Genomic DNA, 16,605 nt, shown 5'->3' with positions numbered 1-16,605 from the left:
TGTCATCTTTGAACATTGTGAGGAAATTTTTTCTTTGAACTCGAGAAAAATAATTACCTCTTCTTTCAATTCATAAAGGCGATCAAACATGTTGCCTTTGGAAAGCCAGCGTACCTCTGTATGGAACAGAAGAATTTTGTGATCAGAATCGAAATCTTCGCAGAGTAAAGTAAATAACCGACTGTTCTTCATGTAGTTGACAATTTTTATAGCTGAGTCCAAAGTCTGGCGTAATTTCTGTGGCAAAGTTTTGGAAGCCAAATAACACAATGTGTACTAACCATTGCGGGATTTTTTCCCTTGAGCTTTTCAGCTTCAGTACACTTATCATTGCAGGTGCGCCATCTGTGCAAAGTCCAATGAGCTTATTCCAATCCAAATTATTTTTTTCAACGAAATTTGATATTGAATTAAATATATCTTCAGATAGTAGTACCTGCTGTCAAAGATTGGAAAAACTGTGTTGAGCACCTTATCAAAGAAGGAGATGAGTATGTGGTATCACCCGCTTTACAACCCTTCATAATACAATCAAATGATGACTCTAGTTCAGACGATTCTGACTACCATTATTATTTATAAAGATACTTTGGAATTGAAATGGTTTTTTTCTTTTGTTTATGCGTTAAAATTTCATTTTCCAGGAAAAAAACGAATGGGATACCAAAAGGGCTCAGTTCACGACTGGTGAAACCTGCTTAAACCAAATGCCCTTACAGGTAGGTACATTTTACTGGTCTATTTACGTGCATCTGTCTAAATAACGGCGTATAATGACGTCCAATTTATTATAATTGGATTGCCTTCTAATGATTACTTTCTCGCATGAGATAGGGGAGAGGTGGGCAAGTCAACATACTCGAAGATTAAATCGATTTATTTTGAAAAATATAAAAGGTATTATGATTTTAAAAGCTCCATAATATAAATAGAACATTCTATTTTAATATTTTCAAGTAGAAAACAAAACCAGAACTTATTTTAAAATAATAAATGTATAATAAAAAAAGTCATAACGTCATTTTGCCCTACCATACAGGGCAAGTTGGCATATACGTGGGTTTACTTACATACTAAGCATAAAATGATCAATTATCAGAACATAATTCACAAATGAAGTTCTTAGCCCTCATTGGTAGTCCTGCACACTCTGCACTCTACACTCCTGCACAATCATCGTCGTCGTCCTCATTAAAAGGCTCTTCTTAGTCTGACTCATTTTCATTGATTTTAACCGCCTCACTTATTTCACTCTTTCTTAATTTTCCGGTCTTCTTTTCTTTCTGAATTTCTTCATCTCCACATTCTAAGGTAACATCAAACACATTTTTCTTTACTGAGTTTTGCTTATTTTTTCTTACCTCCCTCGCTTTCTTAATATTCTCTTGTTCTCGAAGTCTCTGGAGGTATGGACTCGTGGTAAGAATATCTTGGTAATTATTGGCCTTCCTTCTTCTGGACTTTCTTGCATTTCCCTTAGGAAGAGGTGAAATTTGCAACAAAACATTTTTGACGTTATTAACTGAAGACTCTCCGTGTTCGTGTGGCTTTGTACCTGTTGAAGATGACTGCGGATCTTCTCCATTCAAATTTTCTGCTGCAGTGGAACGTTCACCCGGGTTAAAGGATTCATTGTTTGCATTATCGGCCTCAAGTGGTACGTGAGTTACTGTGCTGGGCAAATACATGTGTTCTGGAAACATATCCGGGTTGAAAGGCGAGATCCCTGTTGCTTTAAATCCGCTTAAAGCTATCGCTGGTGTTGCTGCTTTATTGTAGGCGGAAGAAAAAAGTGACGCGACTTGATAAAGAGTAATGACACGACCTGGATTTTCTTCCAACCATTGAGCTGCTGCTCCATCGTAGTACTTACTTAGGGGTTCGAAAAAGCACACATAAGAGGCTGCCTACCTGATTCATTGTACAAACATAAAGTCCCAACGGGCGCTCCGTAGTACAATGCTGCATTGAATTTCTTCTGAGGGAAAATCATAGCAGGTGGAATATAAATTCCCCCTGAACTCGTGCACTAACCACTACAATCGTAGTCGCTATGTGGAACTCCCAAAAGAGTATTTCAGGCGCCGTTAACTTTTAGTGGAATGCACTCTTTATCTATTCCATTTCACACTTCAGATTTTGTTTTTCAATAAATTGCGAGAAGTTGAAATCATAAAATGACTACATGATCATTCAAAATACGAATTTGGAAATATATCAGCCTGTATATTCAACCATACATACCAGATCTTAAATACTTATATAAGACCGTGATACATACGTGATTCAAATAAGTATATTTCTCTATGGTTTGACATCCGAGTATAAGTGTAAAACTTGCATAAGAAGAATTACTGAGGCATGCGTATCATTCTTTCATTTGACAAATACATGTTTCTTTGATACGGTATTTATATTTGAGTTGAGGTTATGGTGAAATTGGATTTCAGTGTAATGAAATACACTTTAAATGGTAAGTTGTTTTAACAAAAAATCATATTCAATTTTGCGTTTGAGAGTATTTTTTGCTTTAGTTTTCTATGATTTTATCTATTAGTTTGGAATGTATAGGAGAATGTTAAAATGCATTTTTCAATAATGTTGTATTTGAAAACACGTTTATCAAAAAGTATTGAAAAATTGATGTAATGCAAGCTGATAACTATGTCCACATTTCATATAATAACGTGTTAAATATCGGGAGTTATTAATTGAATTTTGAAAACATGTTCCTTATAGAATAATAAATAGTGTCTCAGTTCAGGGTGACTTGCTTCGAATTGAAAAATTGTGCAATCAAAAATATAGTCAAGTATTATACTACTACGATTACTGTCATGAATTGTTATTATCAAAGATCTTTTACGTCTTAACTTAGTTTTTCAAATCTTTGAAGATGTTTTGAGAAGCTTCACTAACAAATCAAGTTGTAAATGTTTATTTTGTTAAGATGATTTAATAAGCAATGATGCTACTGTCTGGACACATTTAAATAGAATAGCTAGATTGTCAGTGTGGTTTTTCTCCTTTTTAATATTCATACAGGGTGTTTCTATATTCGACTCACAACGTTCTACCAGAGAGGTCTCAATAAATGATTCATTTTGATATAGGAATACAAACCCTTACGGGGCCTAGTTGCTGAGATATAGCTAAAACCTGAACTTCTGATGTTTGTTTTTTTTGTCTCTTGTTTTCTGCCTGTTTAGGATTATTTTGAATAACATTATCTTGTTGTTGCTACTGCTTGTCCCCGAAAAAACAAACGTTAGTGAAATGACCTTTATGTTGACAAATTGCACAATTTCTATTATTAGAAGGGCAAACTTTATTGGCATTCACTTCTTGTATTTCTCATGCATTATTATTTAATAACTCAGCATGCTTCATTGTCACTATGTTTTAACATTCCTTTTCTTTTGGGTAAAAATTGATTATCAAAACAAGATAACACTTCTTGTAGTTTCGTGGTTTGTGTTTTATCAAATGTATTGTAAATATCTAAACATGCTTCTCCAAGAATATTTAACAGTAATGCTACTTTAACTTTTTCATCTGCAGTGTTTTTCCTGAAGCTAACAGAAATATCTCATTCCATTTTGGCCATCCGTGTGGCTCTTGTACGTTAAACGCTTCTGGGGGCTTGATGTATTCCATTTTTTATTATTATATCTAGTTTCACACAAGCTAACTGGTTTTATTGCTCACTGGTATTTCCTATATTTATATTTTTTATTATTAATACTACTTATATTTAATTGAAATATTTTATTATTTTATAGCATTCTTAGATTCATGGTTATTAAGCTACCATGTCTTATTACATTGCTCAGTGATATCAACATACATAAAAATAAGAATTAAAACTAGAGTTTTCTGGATAAATACCTTAATAAAGACAAAACATAAAGATAACTATAGAACCATTCCATAAACTATAAGTTCCTCCAGAGTACAATTTTAGAGTACTTGGTCCCATATTGATCCTATTTAATAACTAATTTTTTTAAGGTTTCCAGTATGAAATGTTACCTTTAATAAGTTATCGCCCCAAAAAAATTTGTTGGAGCTACTGGAAGTTTTAGAGAAAACCAAACTTGATCTTAAGTCCACAGTAAATGAAATAACTAACTGAATTATTTTGATAAATTCGGTAATCTCTGATAATTCTACTATGAATTATAAAATATTGGAAAAAATGATTCCAATAGATCCTACAATAACTCAAACACAATTGGAGGAAATATTACAATTTACGTTAATGGGAGAAGGTAACGCAAATGAATATGAAAAGATCTTACTGATGATTATTGATACATTTTCAAAGTTACACAGATTTGAAAATTTAATATTTAAAATTGTTACTGTTATAAATAACTACTGCGAAGATGTTTCAAATAAGAAAAAGAAAAAAGTAAATTTGGAAGTTCGAGATTTATTAACAACGAATATCCTGGCGTCAATATCTAGGATTATCCAGAATTTGGCCAGTTGGCAAGTTATCAACGTATTCAAGACTCTATTATTCTCATTGAAAAAAGTTGTGGACAATCTAAATGTTTTGGGTGGTAAGTAATTTTGTTTTTATTTTTCATGAAAAAGTTTTTTTGTCACTACAATAGGATATTTGACAGTAATATAAAAAATTATAATCATCGTCTCAAAAATTACTAAAATATGATTTGTGATATAATATCACATATTGTTTATTTTTTAATTACCCTTTAGGAACAAAAAAAATAAATTTCTAAAATTTAGTTTAAAACATAATATATTCCATTTTAATTGTGATATTCTTTTTCAAGAAATTAAATTAACATATCAGTTATATTAAGTATAGTTTTCTATGTAATTGGATAACTGTAATAATATAACTTACATAAATCAATTAATTTATATAATACGAATACAAAAATAATACATATTTTATAATCACTTTAAAGTTTAATCTTTTTTCACAAATTTTGAGCACATAATATTTATTGTAAAGTTTAATAAATAAATATAACAAATCAAAAAATCTCTTACAGTTACATACAAATTACATACAGTTAGAAAGCCTACACTCTAGCAATGTTTTTAAAAAATCAGAAGCTTCCTATCACCTTTACTTTTTTTAAACGCAACTTAAAGTTGAAGTTTAAAATCTTTTTTATCTTTTCTTTGGAGTTCGGCGGTCCACAAGTTAGTTTCTAACAATAATTCGCGACCAATATTAATTTTTATTGGGCATGCCATTCACCAAGATTCTAATAAAGAAAAAAAATTGGGTCTAGCAATAAAAATGAAAAAGTTACAGGGGGTCAGAGGTACAGAAGTGACAAAATTTCTAAAAAACAAAAAAAAATTCTATAAAAAGTTTTTTAAGACCTGGTTTTTTTTATTGCCTGAATAGATAGAAAATGACCCAGCTTATATGTTCATATCTTCCTATGTTCAACGATCTGCCGAACACCCTGTAGATAGGTTACTGTTCTTTAAAAATTGACCTTCAAAAAGTCACATATTATTCTTGGTTATGAATAAAATATGTATGATTAAATTAGTTTTATGTGCTTCCTTAAAATATTTCGGACTATAGTTCGACATGTTCTCCGGCTATTGCTTTGGTACTTGAATGAGGATAAACACTTACGTACCCTAACACATTAATAATATTTTCCACCGTTCGACTTTTACGTTGCGTGTGCGAGTCACAGGAAAACTCTTTTGCTGTGATATCGCCATATTTTTCTTAAAAGAGTCTAATAACTGCAATAACTAAATAGTAACTTCAACACGATGAGTAATTTTTGACATATATGTGAAAGTCTTAGCTCACTTGTTTTCAACAGGCAATTTATTTTATATACACGTTTTGTTTTTCTTTCAAATTTTACTTGCTGTTGTTTGACAAATATGTAAGTTTTTACTCATATTTTATGCTTCGATTCGCTGGGAAGCATATATAATATTTTTAAATAAGGAAAAATTTAACACAATTACTAGGCGTTTGAAGAATAATACCCGCCATTTACACATTTCTAAAAATATCGACATGCGGTCTTTGCTACTTTAATGTTTATTTAGTTTGTGTTTAAAAGATCTATTTAATATTTTGTACTTCTATTTAAGTTTGTCAAGAGAAATCACAATATCTATAATATATGAAACAACGCCCTGTAGTATTTATGTTGCTTATCAAATTGATTAGAATTTGTTTATTTTGTATTTCTGGACTTTCAAACAACATCCAGTTTATAAAACTCGGCTAAGCAGAACCATTTTTTCATAATAAGGTCCCACTCTTATTTGAGGAGACTTCGGTTGGTTCCTTTAGATTAATGGGCCTTTTAACTTAGCCGTTAAAGTGAAGTAGTCCCCTAAGTAATTTGTAAAGTTCTCTCAAGTAAGAGCTCCTTTAAGACGTTAAAAGGAGGTTGACAATACTCTGTCAATGAGGTTCAATCGATTGCGCCTATTGTAAACGGGAAATTGTCTATTCGATTCATCCCGAAATTGATTCAATAATGGGCTTAGTAACTCGAAATCGTTCGAAAAAAATACAAGCTGTTATAAATTTCCAAATAGTAGATATATTTTTCGTCTTCAGATGAGCTTGAACTCTAACTATGTAGCCTGATATCTAGCCATTATGTCAGAAACCTTTTATTTTTTTAACTTTTCAAAAAGATATCTGAGTCAGATTAGAATTCAAACATAGCCTACGTTTGCCGCTGAAGAAGACTTTAATGTGCTAGACTTTACCTCAAAGTTAAAATTGGAAAAATATATAGGCTGAATGGCAATTATGAAACAAGCGACTTAATTTAATGGGATTTTTAAATTTGAAGCTTCCTTTTAATGTACTATAAAACCGGCCCTAAACCTTGTCTAATGAAAAATTTGTTGAAGAATTCGATTATCGTATATACTGCCACTTAATTGGGTAATATATAATATATAATAATATATATAATAATATATAATATATAATAATATAAAATAAAAATTTTGCTTCTTTGATTTTATATTTTTAAATATTCCTTTTAGCGGTGGACTTGAATTTCTAAAAATAATTTCTACTTGTTTCTCGGAACCATTTTTGGTATAATTTTTCTCCCCCTGAAGCAGTAATAAAATCCGTTCCTGACATATGGCCGATGGCCGTTCTTATTTGCCTACACACTACATATCTATCATTTTAACCACTTTTTTCAAACCATTTTTTAATTAAAAGATGATGAAAAAAGTGCTTTTACTTTTCTTTTGAGAAATTATATTTAACATTCATTTAATAACATTAATCACATATATGTTATTTTGACTATTACAATTAAAACTAACCAAATTCGTTCGTTCGTAACGCATTGAAATTGTCTCTTGGCACATTCCTTTCTGTTTGAATAATTTTCTTGCGGAAGATGTTTACGCTACTGCTTGCTAAAGTAGGGACGAGTAAACACAACAGAGGACCTGAAGCCTTCTGTGGAAACGGCTATAAGACAATAGAGATAACACTTAAAGAAGATAGATAGGAAACAAATCATTTACTGTAACAATCAAAAGGCAAAGGTAATCGTGAGAAACTATGAACAAAGAAAATCTATTTAATGAATCAACGTAAGTAAGAATAATCTACGAATAGTCTTATCAGAGCATTGCTGCCTCAGTGGACACATGCTAGGTTCAGTAGAGAGGACAACGTGCAGATTCTGCTACGTACAAAACGAAATCTCAATCCATATGCTCTTGAAGTGTGAATTACTACGGAACTTCACAGCATAACACATGGAAGCGTATGAAATAGAATATGAATATCTTTGGCAGCTAGAGTTATCACACATTCTGAACTTTCTGAAATATGTGGGATTAATAGATCAGCTGTGAACACTGAGCATCCCCAGCAGGGAAAGGGGACACAATAGATCCTTTTCTCCGTTTACTTCGATGCATAGTTGCAAGGGATTTTCAAAAAAGCTACTCACATTTTTGTCTGAACCCATAAATTATCAATTAATCTGTTATTCCATCATAAAAGTCATAAATTGGCGTAATCAGGGTAAATACATATTTCAGTAGTGAAAATAATGGAACTGTATGTTTAAGTATTTAACCGTGTTTCGGTTCTAATTCTCTTCTTCTTATCTTGTTTAGTTGTAAAAAATATTCTATACATAGTCTATCTTTTACATAATACAAGAAAAAATTATGACTACCTTATTGGGCCTCCCTCTACGATCTCGCTACGATTTTCTAGAAAAATTATTGTTTAAATGTTTAATTATTAGAATATTGTAATAAATCATTCAGGTGATTTTCCAATATGTCAATATAAGTGACATTGTATTTGTATAAACATTTTATTGTAGCTAAAATAGAATATTGCTTCCACTTGGAATATTTGAGTGAATTAATGGGAACGTTTTTGTCAAGTATTAGAGTAGCGGAACATACTGTAGCTGTTAATGTAGTTGAAAAGACAAAAAAATGTCAAAAGGAATTGGAAGACATACTACATAATTTAGGAACAGGCCTCCTAAATAGAAAACATGTAAGTAACAATTAAAAAACCGTCCTAAGAAGTTTAATCATGAGTGACATTAGAAGTATTCACCCAGAAGGGATAATTGCTTTGGCAACATGATTATCCAATTTTGAATAGGCTATGATAACAATACAGGGCTTTTCAAAAAAGGTAACCGCGACTCTATGATAGGTAGAAAAAAGAAAAATAATTGGGGTTTGCTTATTGAAAAATTTCCGTAACGCCATACGTATACAATTTTTTTACGATTTTGACGAAATTTAAATTTTAATATTTAACATCACATATATTATCTTGAATGAATGTTAATTAAATTCCTTGTGAAAGCTACTAATTAATTATTATTGATGTAAGGTTATTATATTACAAAAATGTCTTTCTTCATCTCTAGATTTATCTTTGTCATTTTGTTATATCTTCTAGTATTTTATCAATTAATCTATATAAGTCATAAATTGGCATAATCAGGGTAAATACATATTTCAGTAGTGAAAATAATGTTTAAGTATTTAACCATGTTTCAGAATTGTAGTTTGATGAGATCCTTTTTAAATATGGGATACTATTGGGCCGAAATGAATATCATTTTGAAATATTATTCTTTGAATCAAGAAGATAAAACAAAAGCCTCTGCTTTGGATTACAATCTTGCCGCTTGCAACATAACTTATATACATCCTTATTTGAGTATTGACGAATGGTGTTCAATATCTGAAAGGATAACTAACTTTGGAGAAGTATCTTGTAAACAATTGTTGGTAAGTCGGAAAAAAATTATTAGGTATGGGTTAAAATAGATTTTAGGTTCGAGGAATAATTCAATCATAAGTTTTGCTAGATTTACTAAACTATCTCTTCCCTATTGGATTTAATATTCTCATTTATTTGTTTTGTGTGTATTTTGAACTTCACGCTTATTGTAAATAGGACTTGTTTCCTCTTCACTTCATCTATTTTTCCTCTATCTGGTCAGTCCTGGGTCTTCATTTTCGGTTTTTCCACCTCCTCTATTTTCCTGACCATTCTTTGAGACTCGTTTTCATCATATATCCATACCAATTTAAGTGTTTCTTTTTATTTTATTTATTATTGATATTTGTACTGTTCATTTTGTGCTCGTTTCTAATTCTCATTTTTTGTTTTTCCTATTAATTTTCTTACATTTTCCATTATAGTTCCGTGCTTTCTCTATAGATGGTTGTTTTCCGGATATTTCAAATTACTCTTTTCCTACCGTACCTACTTCTACTTATTTTGAGTTGAATTTACTATATACTAACTACTGTGCAAATAAGCACACGAATATGTAAAACAAGGAACTGGGAGTTTTCTTCATTTGATTAATAAAATAAGTATTTATCAATATTAGTTACAACTTTTGTTCTTATTTTAAATAATAATAAAATAAATCTTATTTTAAAATAATAATGAAGAGCCACAAAATTAATATATGTATATATTAGAAATACTCCATATATGACTTTAGTTTAGTGCTACATATTGTCTCTTGAACCTTTCTTAGATACTGAAGAGTTATGCATAATAGCTTATCCATTCAATGTCTTCTTTATTGCCCCATCTTGAATACATTATCTAATTAAATTGAAATACAGGCAATGATAACGATGTTGAGGGGTGAAAAATTTATAATGAATCTTTCAGTCTTCTCTATCTATAGAAATAGTGTCTCAATCTAGCCCTTTCTTTTGATACTCTTTCTACCCTAACTTATATAGTATACATAAAAATATTTTTCTAAAAGTAGCCTGATAGTAATCTAGCTTTTTTTTGTAGTATAAGTTATTTGTACAGAAAGTACAAGCTTTGTATATTTTTGAAGAAAAAGTTAGTGAAGAAGTTTTACAGGATCTACTGAGATACCTAACAAGAGATTTGAACGATATTTGGAAATATATTTTACAAAATAAATTTTTGAGCAACAATTTGTTACCTTTAATGGATCAATCGTCAATAAATGCTCTAACTGAAATATTGATAGATGAATTTGACAATTTTCAGAATATTCAACATATTTTTGATAACACAACTATTTTGAATGCTATTGTTTATACTGTCATCGCAAAATGTGATAGATTGATATCAAATAGAAAAAGAAAACACAACGAAGAAGGACAAATGAAAAAAATGCGAAGCACGAAAATATTTAATGAAATGGCGAATGCTTTATTCGAAGAAGAAAATAAAGATATAACACCTTTAAAAAAAATTAAACGAATAATGGAAATAGATATCGAAAATAATTTGGAAGTTACATTTGAAGAATCAAAAGTTTTGGTCCTTCTAGAAGTCGCAAGAAAATTTCCCATATTATTTTGTAAACAATCGGTACAAAATTATTTTCTTCTCTATTTGTTTTCTTTGCACAAGGATATGACTTCGGAATTTTCTAAAAAAAATTATACGAATCTACAAGTCAGTCTAGAAACTATAATTTTAGGTAAGTGATAATAATATGCGGTGTTTATGAGTTTTAGTTAATAATTTTTAAAATCAAGCATTCACCCACTGGCTATCACTACATCATCTTCTCCCTCCAGCACCATTCTCACAATTCTCTGTTGAGGGATTCTGGAAATGGGTCGTAACCATCTTCTTTGTGTTAGTTATTTTGCACACATTATATAAAAATATCTGTGTTAGCTTTTAACAATAAAAGAACTTTATATTATTATGCGAAAAACTTATGCACAACTCAGCTTAGAGTCGATATTATTTACCTATCCCAGATACAAAGTATCAAAAGGATTAGGCTCGGTTCATATTACAGCCTTCTGGATATCCACATCTGTTTAATCTCAATTGCGAGATCCGCGTATTTGGTCAGTTTCTCCTGGTGTTTGTTGAGAACGTTTTGAGTGAGTGTTCGGTATAACTACATCGACAAGAAGGACTGAAATGACTCTTCTATCAACCACCACGATATCAGGACTGTTATTCGTCACCTGTTTATTGGTGATAATGGACCTATCGTAGTAGAGTCTAAAATTGTCATTTTCGAGCACCTCCTGCGGCTGGTACTTGTAATACGGTGTATAAGTATTAAGAAGACCGAACTTGTTGGTCAGTTTCTGGTGGATGATGTTGCACACTTGATTATGACAGTGTAGAAAATCAGTATTCCTAACTACTAGCAGATGTTGCAAGGTCTCTGATGTTTGTTGACACTTTCTGTATTTGTCTAATAGAGTATTCGGATCTTTAAAAACATTTTTCTTGTAGTTATTCGTGTTAATAACTTAATCCTGGATAGCCATCATGAAACCTTCAGTCTATGGAAAGAGATTTCCGTTAGTAAGCAGTCTGTTTGAAGCTTCTTTGTCAACATGTGACTGGTTGAGGTCATGATGATGTCTACCGTGTAGTGCCTTTCATGACCACTGTTCCAGCTTCTCGGAGTCCAATACTATATTCAAGTCATATTCTGGAGATGCGAGATGAGGGGTGAGTAATCCTTATCCGCCTTGGATATAATCCGGTGTAGGATTGAGGTTTCTGATTTCCTATGAAAGAATTCACGTAGTTTCATTACCTTCAAGAGTGCAGGTTAAGAAGGTCGATCAAGCTTCCCCAACCTCTTTTCAGGGTAATGTTGTTCTAATAATGGATGACTTCGGGTGGTGGCGGTTGTTCTTTGTCATCATCTTTTTTAAGTCATCTAAGTTGAGAGGTTGAGTTCTGTATACAATATTTTTGACATATCCCCACAAAAAGAAATCTAATTCTATATATCCGCGCCTCTTTATCCACCGATTTGAAAAATTTGGTTCAGATACTGTCGAGCATTCATTTGCTAATGGGGCGGCGCTTTATCTTGCTGAAACAATACGCAGAAACTTGTAAGTTTGCTGGATCAGGATATAAGTTTGTCAAATTTAATACATTATTCCAAAAAACTCTATATTGTTTGTACAATAACAAAAAACAACTTACATTTTTATGATGTGACGCCATTTCACTGATAAAATAGGAGCTATTGAAGCTTTTTGTTGATAAATGTTGTTATAACTTTCGTTGGACGTAAAACAGTGTGACCAACACATTCATAATGAAACTCGTTCACTAATATAGACCTTGAAGCCGGTTCTGTTGTTAAGTTAAAGTTTGGGGAATGCGCCAGTTGTTTCTGTGTATGCTTTTGTTACCCGCTTATATTATGGTGTAATTGTTTCTATAGAGACAATTTCTAAGAAGGCTTTTTAATTTTTTACGGAAAATTAGAAATTTCCAGTAATCGAAAATTCGAAATTTCTAGTTATACAAAATTCTCAAAAGTGAGATAGTATATAAGAGTATCTAACAACCGGAGAGAATCAGTAAATAATTTGATGTCAATAAACCAAACGGTGTATTCAAACAAATTAGTGCTGTGAATAGTTGAGTAGAAGTGTTAGTGTATAAATTACTTAAGTAAGATTCACCGTGTGTTTAGATCAACGCACCTTTTACTAATTAAAAACTATTCAATTAAATATGAACATTATAGAAGATTTGAAGCTAAACAAGCGAAACAATCTATTTTAGATGAGTAACTATTTTCCGAATCGATGGATTTTAATCATTTGGCATTGACATTGCACAGTTTGGTAATATCTTAAGGAAAAAGTCTATGCTACAAAAGTATATTCTCGTCAAAATTGCAAGACAGAATCCAATATCATTTTAATGATCGCTAACCATTTAAAAAAGGATAGAATTACGTATTCGTGAAGATGGGGATATTTTGAATACTTGCTCTAACGAAATTTTATTTCATGTTCTTAATATTTTTCTTGTGATTTTCAAGTAATTAATAACTTCATACCAGCATTGGCTCTCACTTCAAAATTTTCAAATCAAAAATTCCGTAAACGGTACACAATACCAAGTTTTGCGCAGAGTACCATTTTGGCGTAAAATTGAAAGATGTTTGAGTTCTCTTGACATTTTGATTCATCAATCTAATTTGATACTTGTGTCGGCACAAAAATCTATACACATTTTTTTCCTCGTCGCCATTTATCTTGAAAATTTTTTACTAAGAGAACCTTAATGCACATGTTTTGAAACACTTTGTATAATTATCATAATTTTACACTAGTATACTATATATTCTAAATTGAAATGCTCTAGGAATCCTTCAACAGTATAAATACAGATTAGAAGATATATTTACAATAAACAACTTATGCGATGAAGTCTTGACCAATTTCATTGAATGGAAGAGTGTAGTTACTTTGATAATAGAAAATTTGTTTCGAGATAGAGAAGAAGTAGTAAATGTTGAGTCATTCGTTTTGCATATGGCAGATAAGTTGCATATATACACATACATGTATTGTGCTATTTGTATTTTAAATACATTGAACAAGGTAATTTTTTAAGGTTGATTGGGAAAGGGAACTTAATAACGAATAATTTTTTTTAGTATAAAAAACTAAAATTACCGAAGGAGATAAAAAGTATGGCTGAAAATTTTAAACTGATAATATGCAACAAAATATATGAATTAGTTCTTACAAGTGATCCGGAAGATTTTTTATTACCTGGATATGTGTATACTATGAGAATGTTCATAGCACAAGAAGAAACTGAAAAAATTTCACAATTAGAAACAATTTTAAAATCGTATCTAGAGTTTTCGCTACAAAAATATGAAGAATTTGATAAGTCCAGTTATTTGCAGCTATTCAATACAGTTTTACAAAACAAAACTGTTTTAAAAACAAACGTAGATGATCTACCATTGAAAATATGGAAAGTGTGCAAAAACAACCAAACAGTTTACAAAAGATTCGACGAATTTTCACCATTGATGCTTCTAATAGTCGGATGTGTTTCTAATGAAGATTTTTTTTCAATCATGGAAGATCTTTTATTCATTTCAGTAAGTATATCTTTTATTTTCCAAAACTTAGTTAACCTAGCTAACCACCCTCGAACCTCTTTTCCTTTTTATAACTTATTTTTTACCATTTCCAATCCAGAATAACCATTTATTCGGCATCTTCTCTCTTCGTCCAACTTTTAGCTAGCCTATCTGCCTTCATAGTAACCAGGCTTATTTTAGTATCAAGAATCCAGGAGAGCTAAAGACAAAGATAAAATAGTGCTCGGCGTAGATATAACTCATAGTTCATCATAAAATCTTGGCATTACTGAAGAAATCTCCTAATCTCAAATTAATTAACACTTCTATTTTTAGGAAAGTTTTTTGATTAAAAACAAACACGAGGCGTTTGGAAATGTATTGAAAACCTGGGTGGCGATATTAACTTCAAACATAAATTCTATCAAAACAAAAAAATTATTAGATTCGCTAGAAATACTTATATCGCAAATCATTCACCATTTCAGAAATGCCGATTATAGCAAAGACATACTCAACTTTGAGATAACAATAGTGCAGACAAAGCAAGTAAAATAGAAATAAAATCATTTTATTGCAGCTTTATTTCTTTTTATATATTTTTTCTAGCTCCATCTATCGCCATCTTTAATAGATGTTTTAATATTGAGTGCTACAATATCATTGAATAAAGAACAAATAGATTTCAAAGAATCGTATACCTTAGCAATATCTCTATTATCAAATTTATTGAAATACCGCAAATCTATTATTATGGATAGGTTACCACCATATTTGAAACAATTTAGAATGTTATTAAAAACTCTCTGTTCAAAGAGTAACGCGGATGAAACAACTGAGGAAGAAGTCGTTCAACAGTTATCGGATTGTGCTTTCCAATTAGAGAAATTAACAAAAAATTTAGTTGTCCACCAAAAAGATATGTCCAGAATCGCTATGTACATTATTGCCGATACATTGGAACAGTATGAAAAGATAAACATATTTCCAAAAGTTAAGGTAAATTTTTTTATGCTTCTAAATGTGTTCTTGATTTTAGGTCTTTTCTGTTTTAAAATTAGTTTTTTTTTAATAATTTTTGAAAGACATTAAATTGACGTTTTGAGTTCCTTTATTCTTTATCAAATTTTTTTTATCCTAATTAGCCAGATAAATAATACAGAGATAATACTGGTCTGTAGAAAATTATTATTTTATATATAACTATAGTAACTTTTATCCAGATTTTTAATATTATTATTGTCTGTTGGAAGTTCTCTCGTAATATTCATTTTAGTTGGTCCTTATTGAAAATGCATTAAAAGAATTTCATTTTCAGATGCACTTAAATAACTGTTTGTACAGTTTGTTAACTATATGTGATCAACATGCTATATCTTACTTAATGAGGGTATTATCCACTGCTTCTACTGAAATATTCAAAGTTGTGTATGAACATTACAAAAAATATTATAGATTTACAGGAAAAGCTTAAAGTTGTTGTTTTATTTCATTAAACCTTTAAAACATTAGAATGAAAATTTTTTATACGAGTGAAAATCTATAGAAAAAAATTTGGCTGTACGAATTGGCGACATGGCTCTAATAAAATGTGACACCTGGGATAAAAATCAGTTGAATTTATGCGTATCCGAAATCGACTTGTTATGTTGGTATAATATGTCAAGATATTTCGAAAAGTTTTTCTTTAATTATATGTGATCACTTAATTTTAATTTGACTTCTACTTTTTATACATAACACAATTGCCGATAAGAACTAACGCGGTCGGCTGAGAATGTGATCTGGAAAACTTTGTTTTGAGCTGCCTTTAAATATTTGTATTTTCAGCAATAGGTTGTTGTTTTAATATCAGCTCATCAATTTTCTTATTATTTTTTTCTTTGCATTTATTAAAAAGTGATTCAGTTTTATATTTTGGTCCCAATTTTGCACAAAATATTTCTAGTGACAAATATCTTATGTAATATTGAATGCAACACCAATCATTTAAATAACGAAATTCAAAATAAAATAAGATCTGATACTAATATTATCGCTAATTTCAAAAATAAATTGAAAAACAAACAATATCAAACCTCAAAATATAACTAAAACCAAAGAATTCATAAATAAAAACAGAAATCTCAAAATTTTGAAAGCAGATAAATCTAATAAAACTGTTATCATGAAATCAGAAGATTATAATAATAAAATGATGAAATTATTAAAC

At 30.5% G+C, this 16,605-nt stretch overlaps 1 protein-coding gene across 1 annotated transcript; it reads left to right on the top strand.

Annotated features, from left to right (window-relative positions):
- The first annotated feature begins 2,361 nt into the window (after nt 1–2,361).
- On the top strand, nt 2,362–15,868 carry LOC130901874 (uncharacterized). The gene is made up of 10 exons (XM_057813520.1): nt 2,362–2,473; nt 4,012–4,568; nt 8,352–8,533; nt 9,052–9,285; nt 10,322–10,985; nt 13,658–13,896; nt 13,953–14,411; nt 14,730–14,942; nt 15,003–15,392; nt 15,712–15,868. Exons 2-10 carry the CDS (start codon nt 4,175–4,177, stop codon nt 15,865–15,867), a joined length of 2,931 nt encoding a protein of 976 aa, XP_057669503.1. The 5' UTR covers nt 2,362–2,473; nt 4,012–4,174; the 3' UTR covers nt 15,868.
- Nucleotides 15,869–16,605: the final 737 nt, after the last annotated feature.

This window comes from Diorhabda carinulata, chromosome X (assembly GCF_026250575.1).
Source record: "Diorhabda carinulata isolate Delta chromosome X, icDioCari1.1, whole genome shotgun sequence".
NCBI classification, from domain to species: Eukaryota; Metazoa; Arthropoda; class Insecta; order Coleoptera; family Chrysomelidae; genus Diorhabda; species Diorhabda carinulata.
This window is presented reverse-complemented; position numbering and strand designations above follow the sequence as displayed.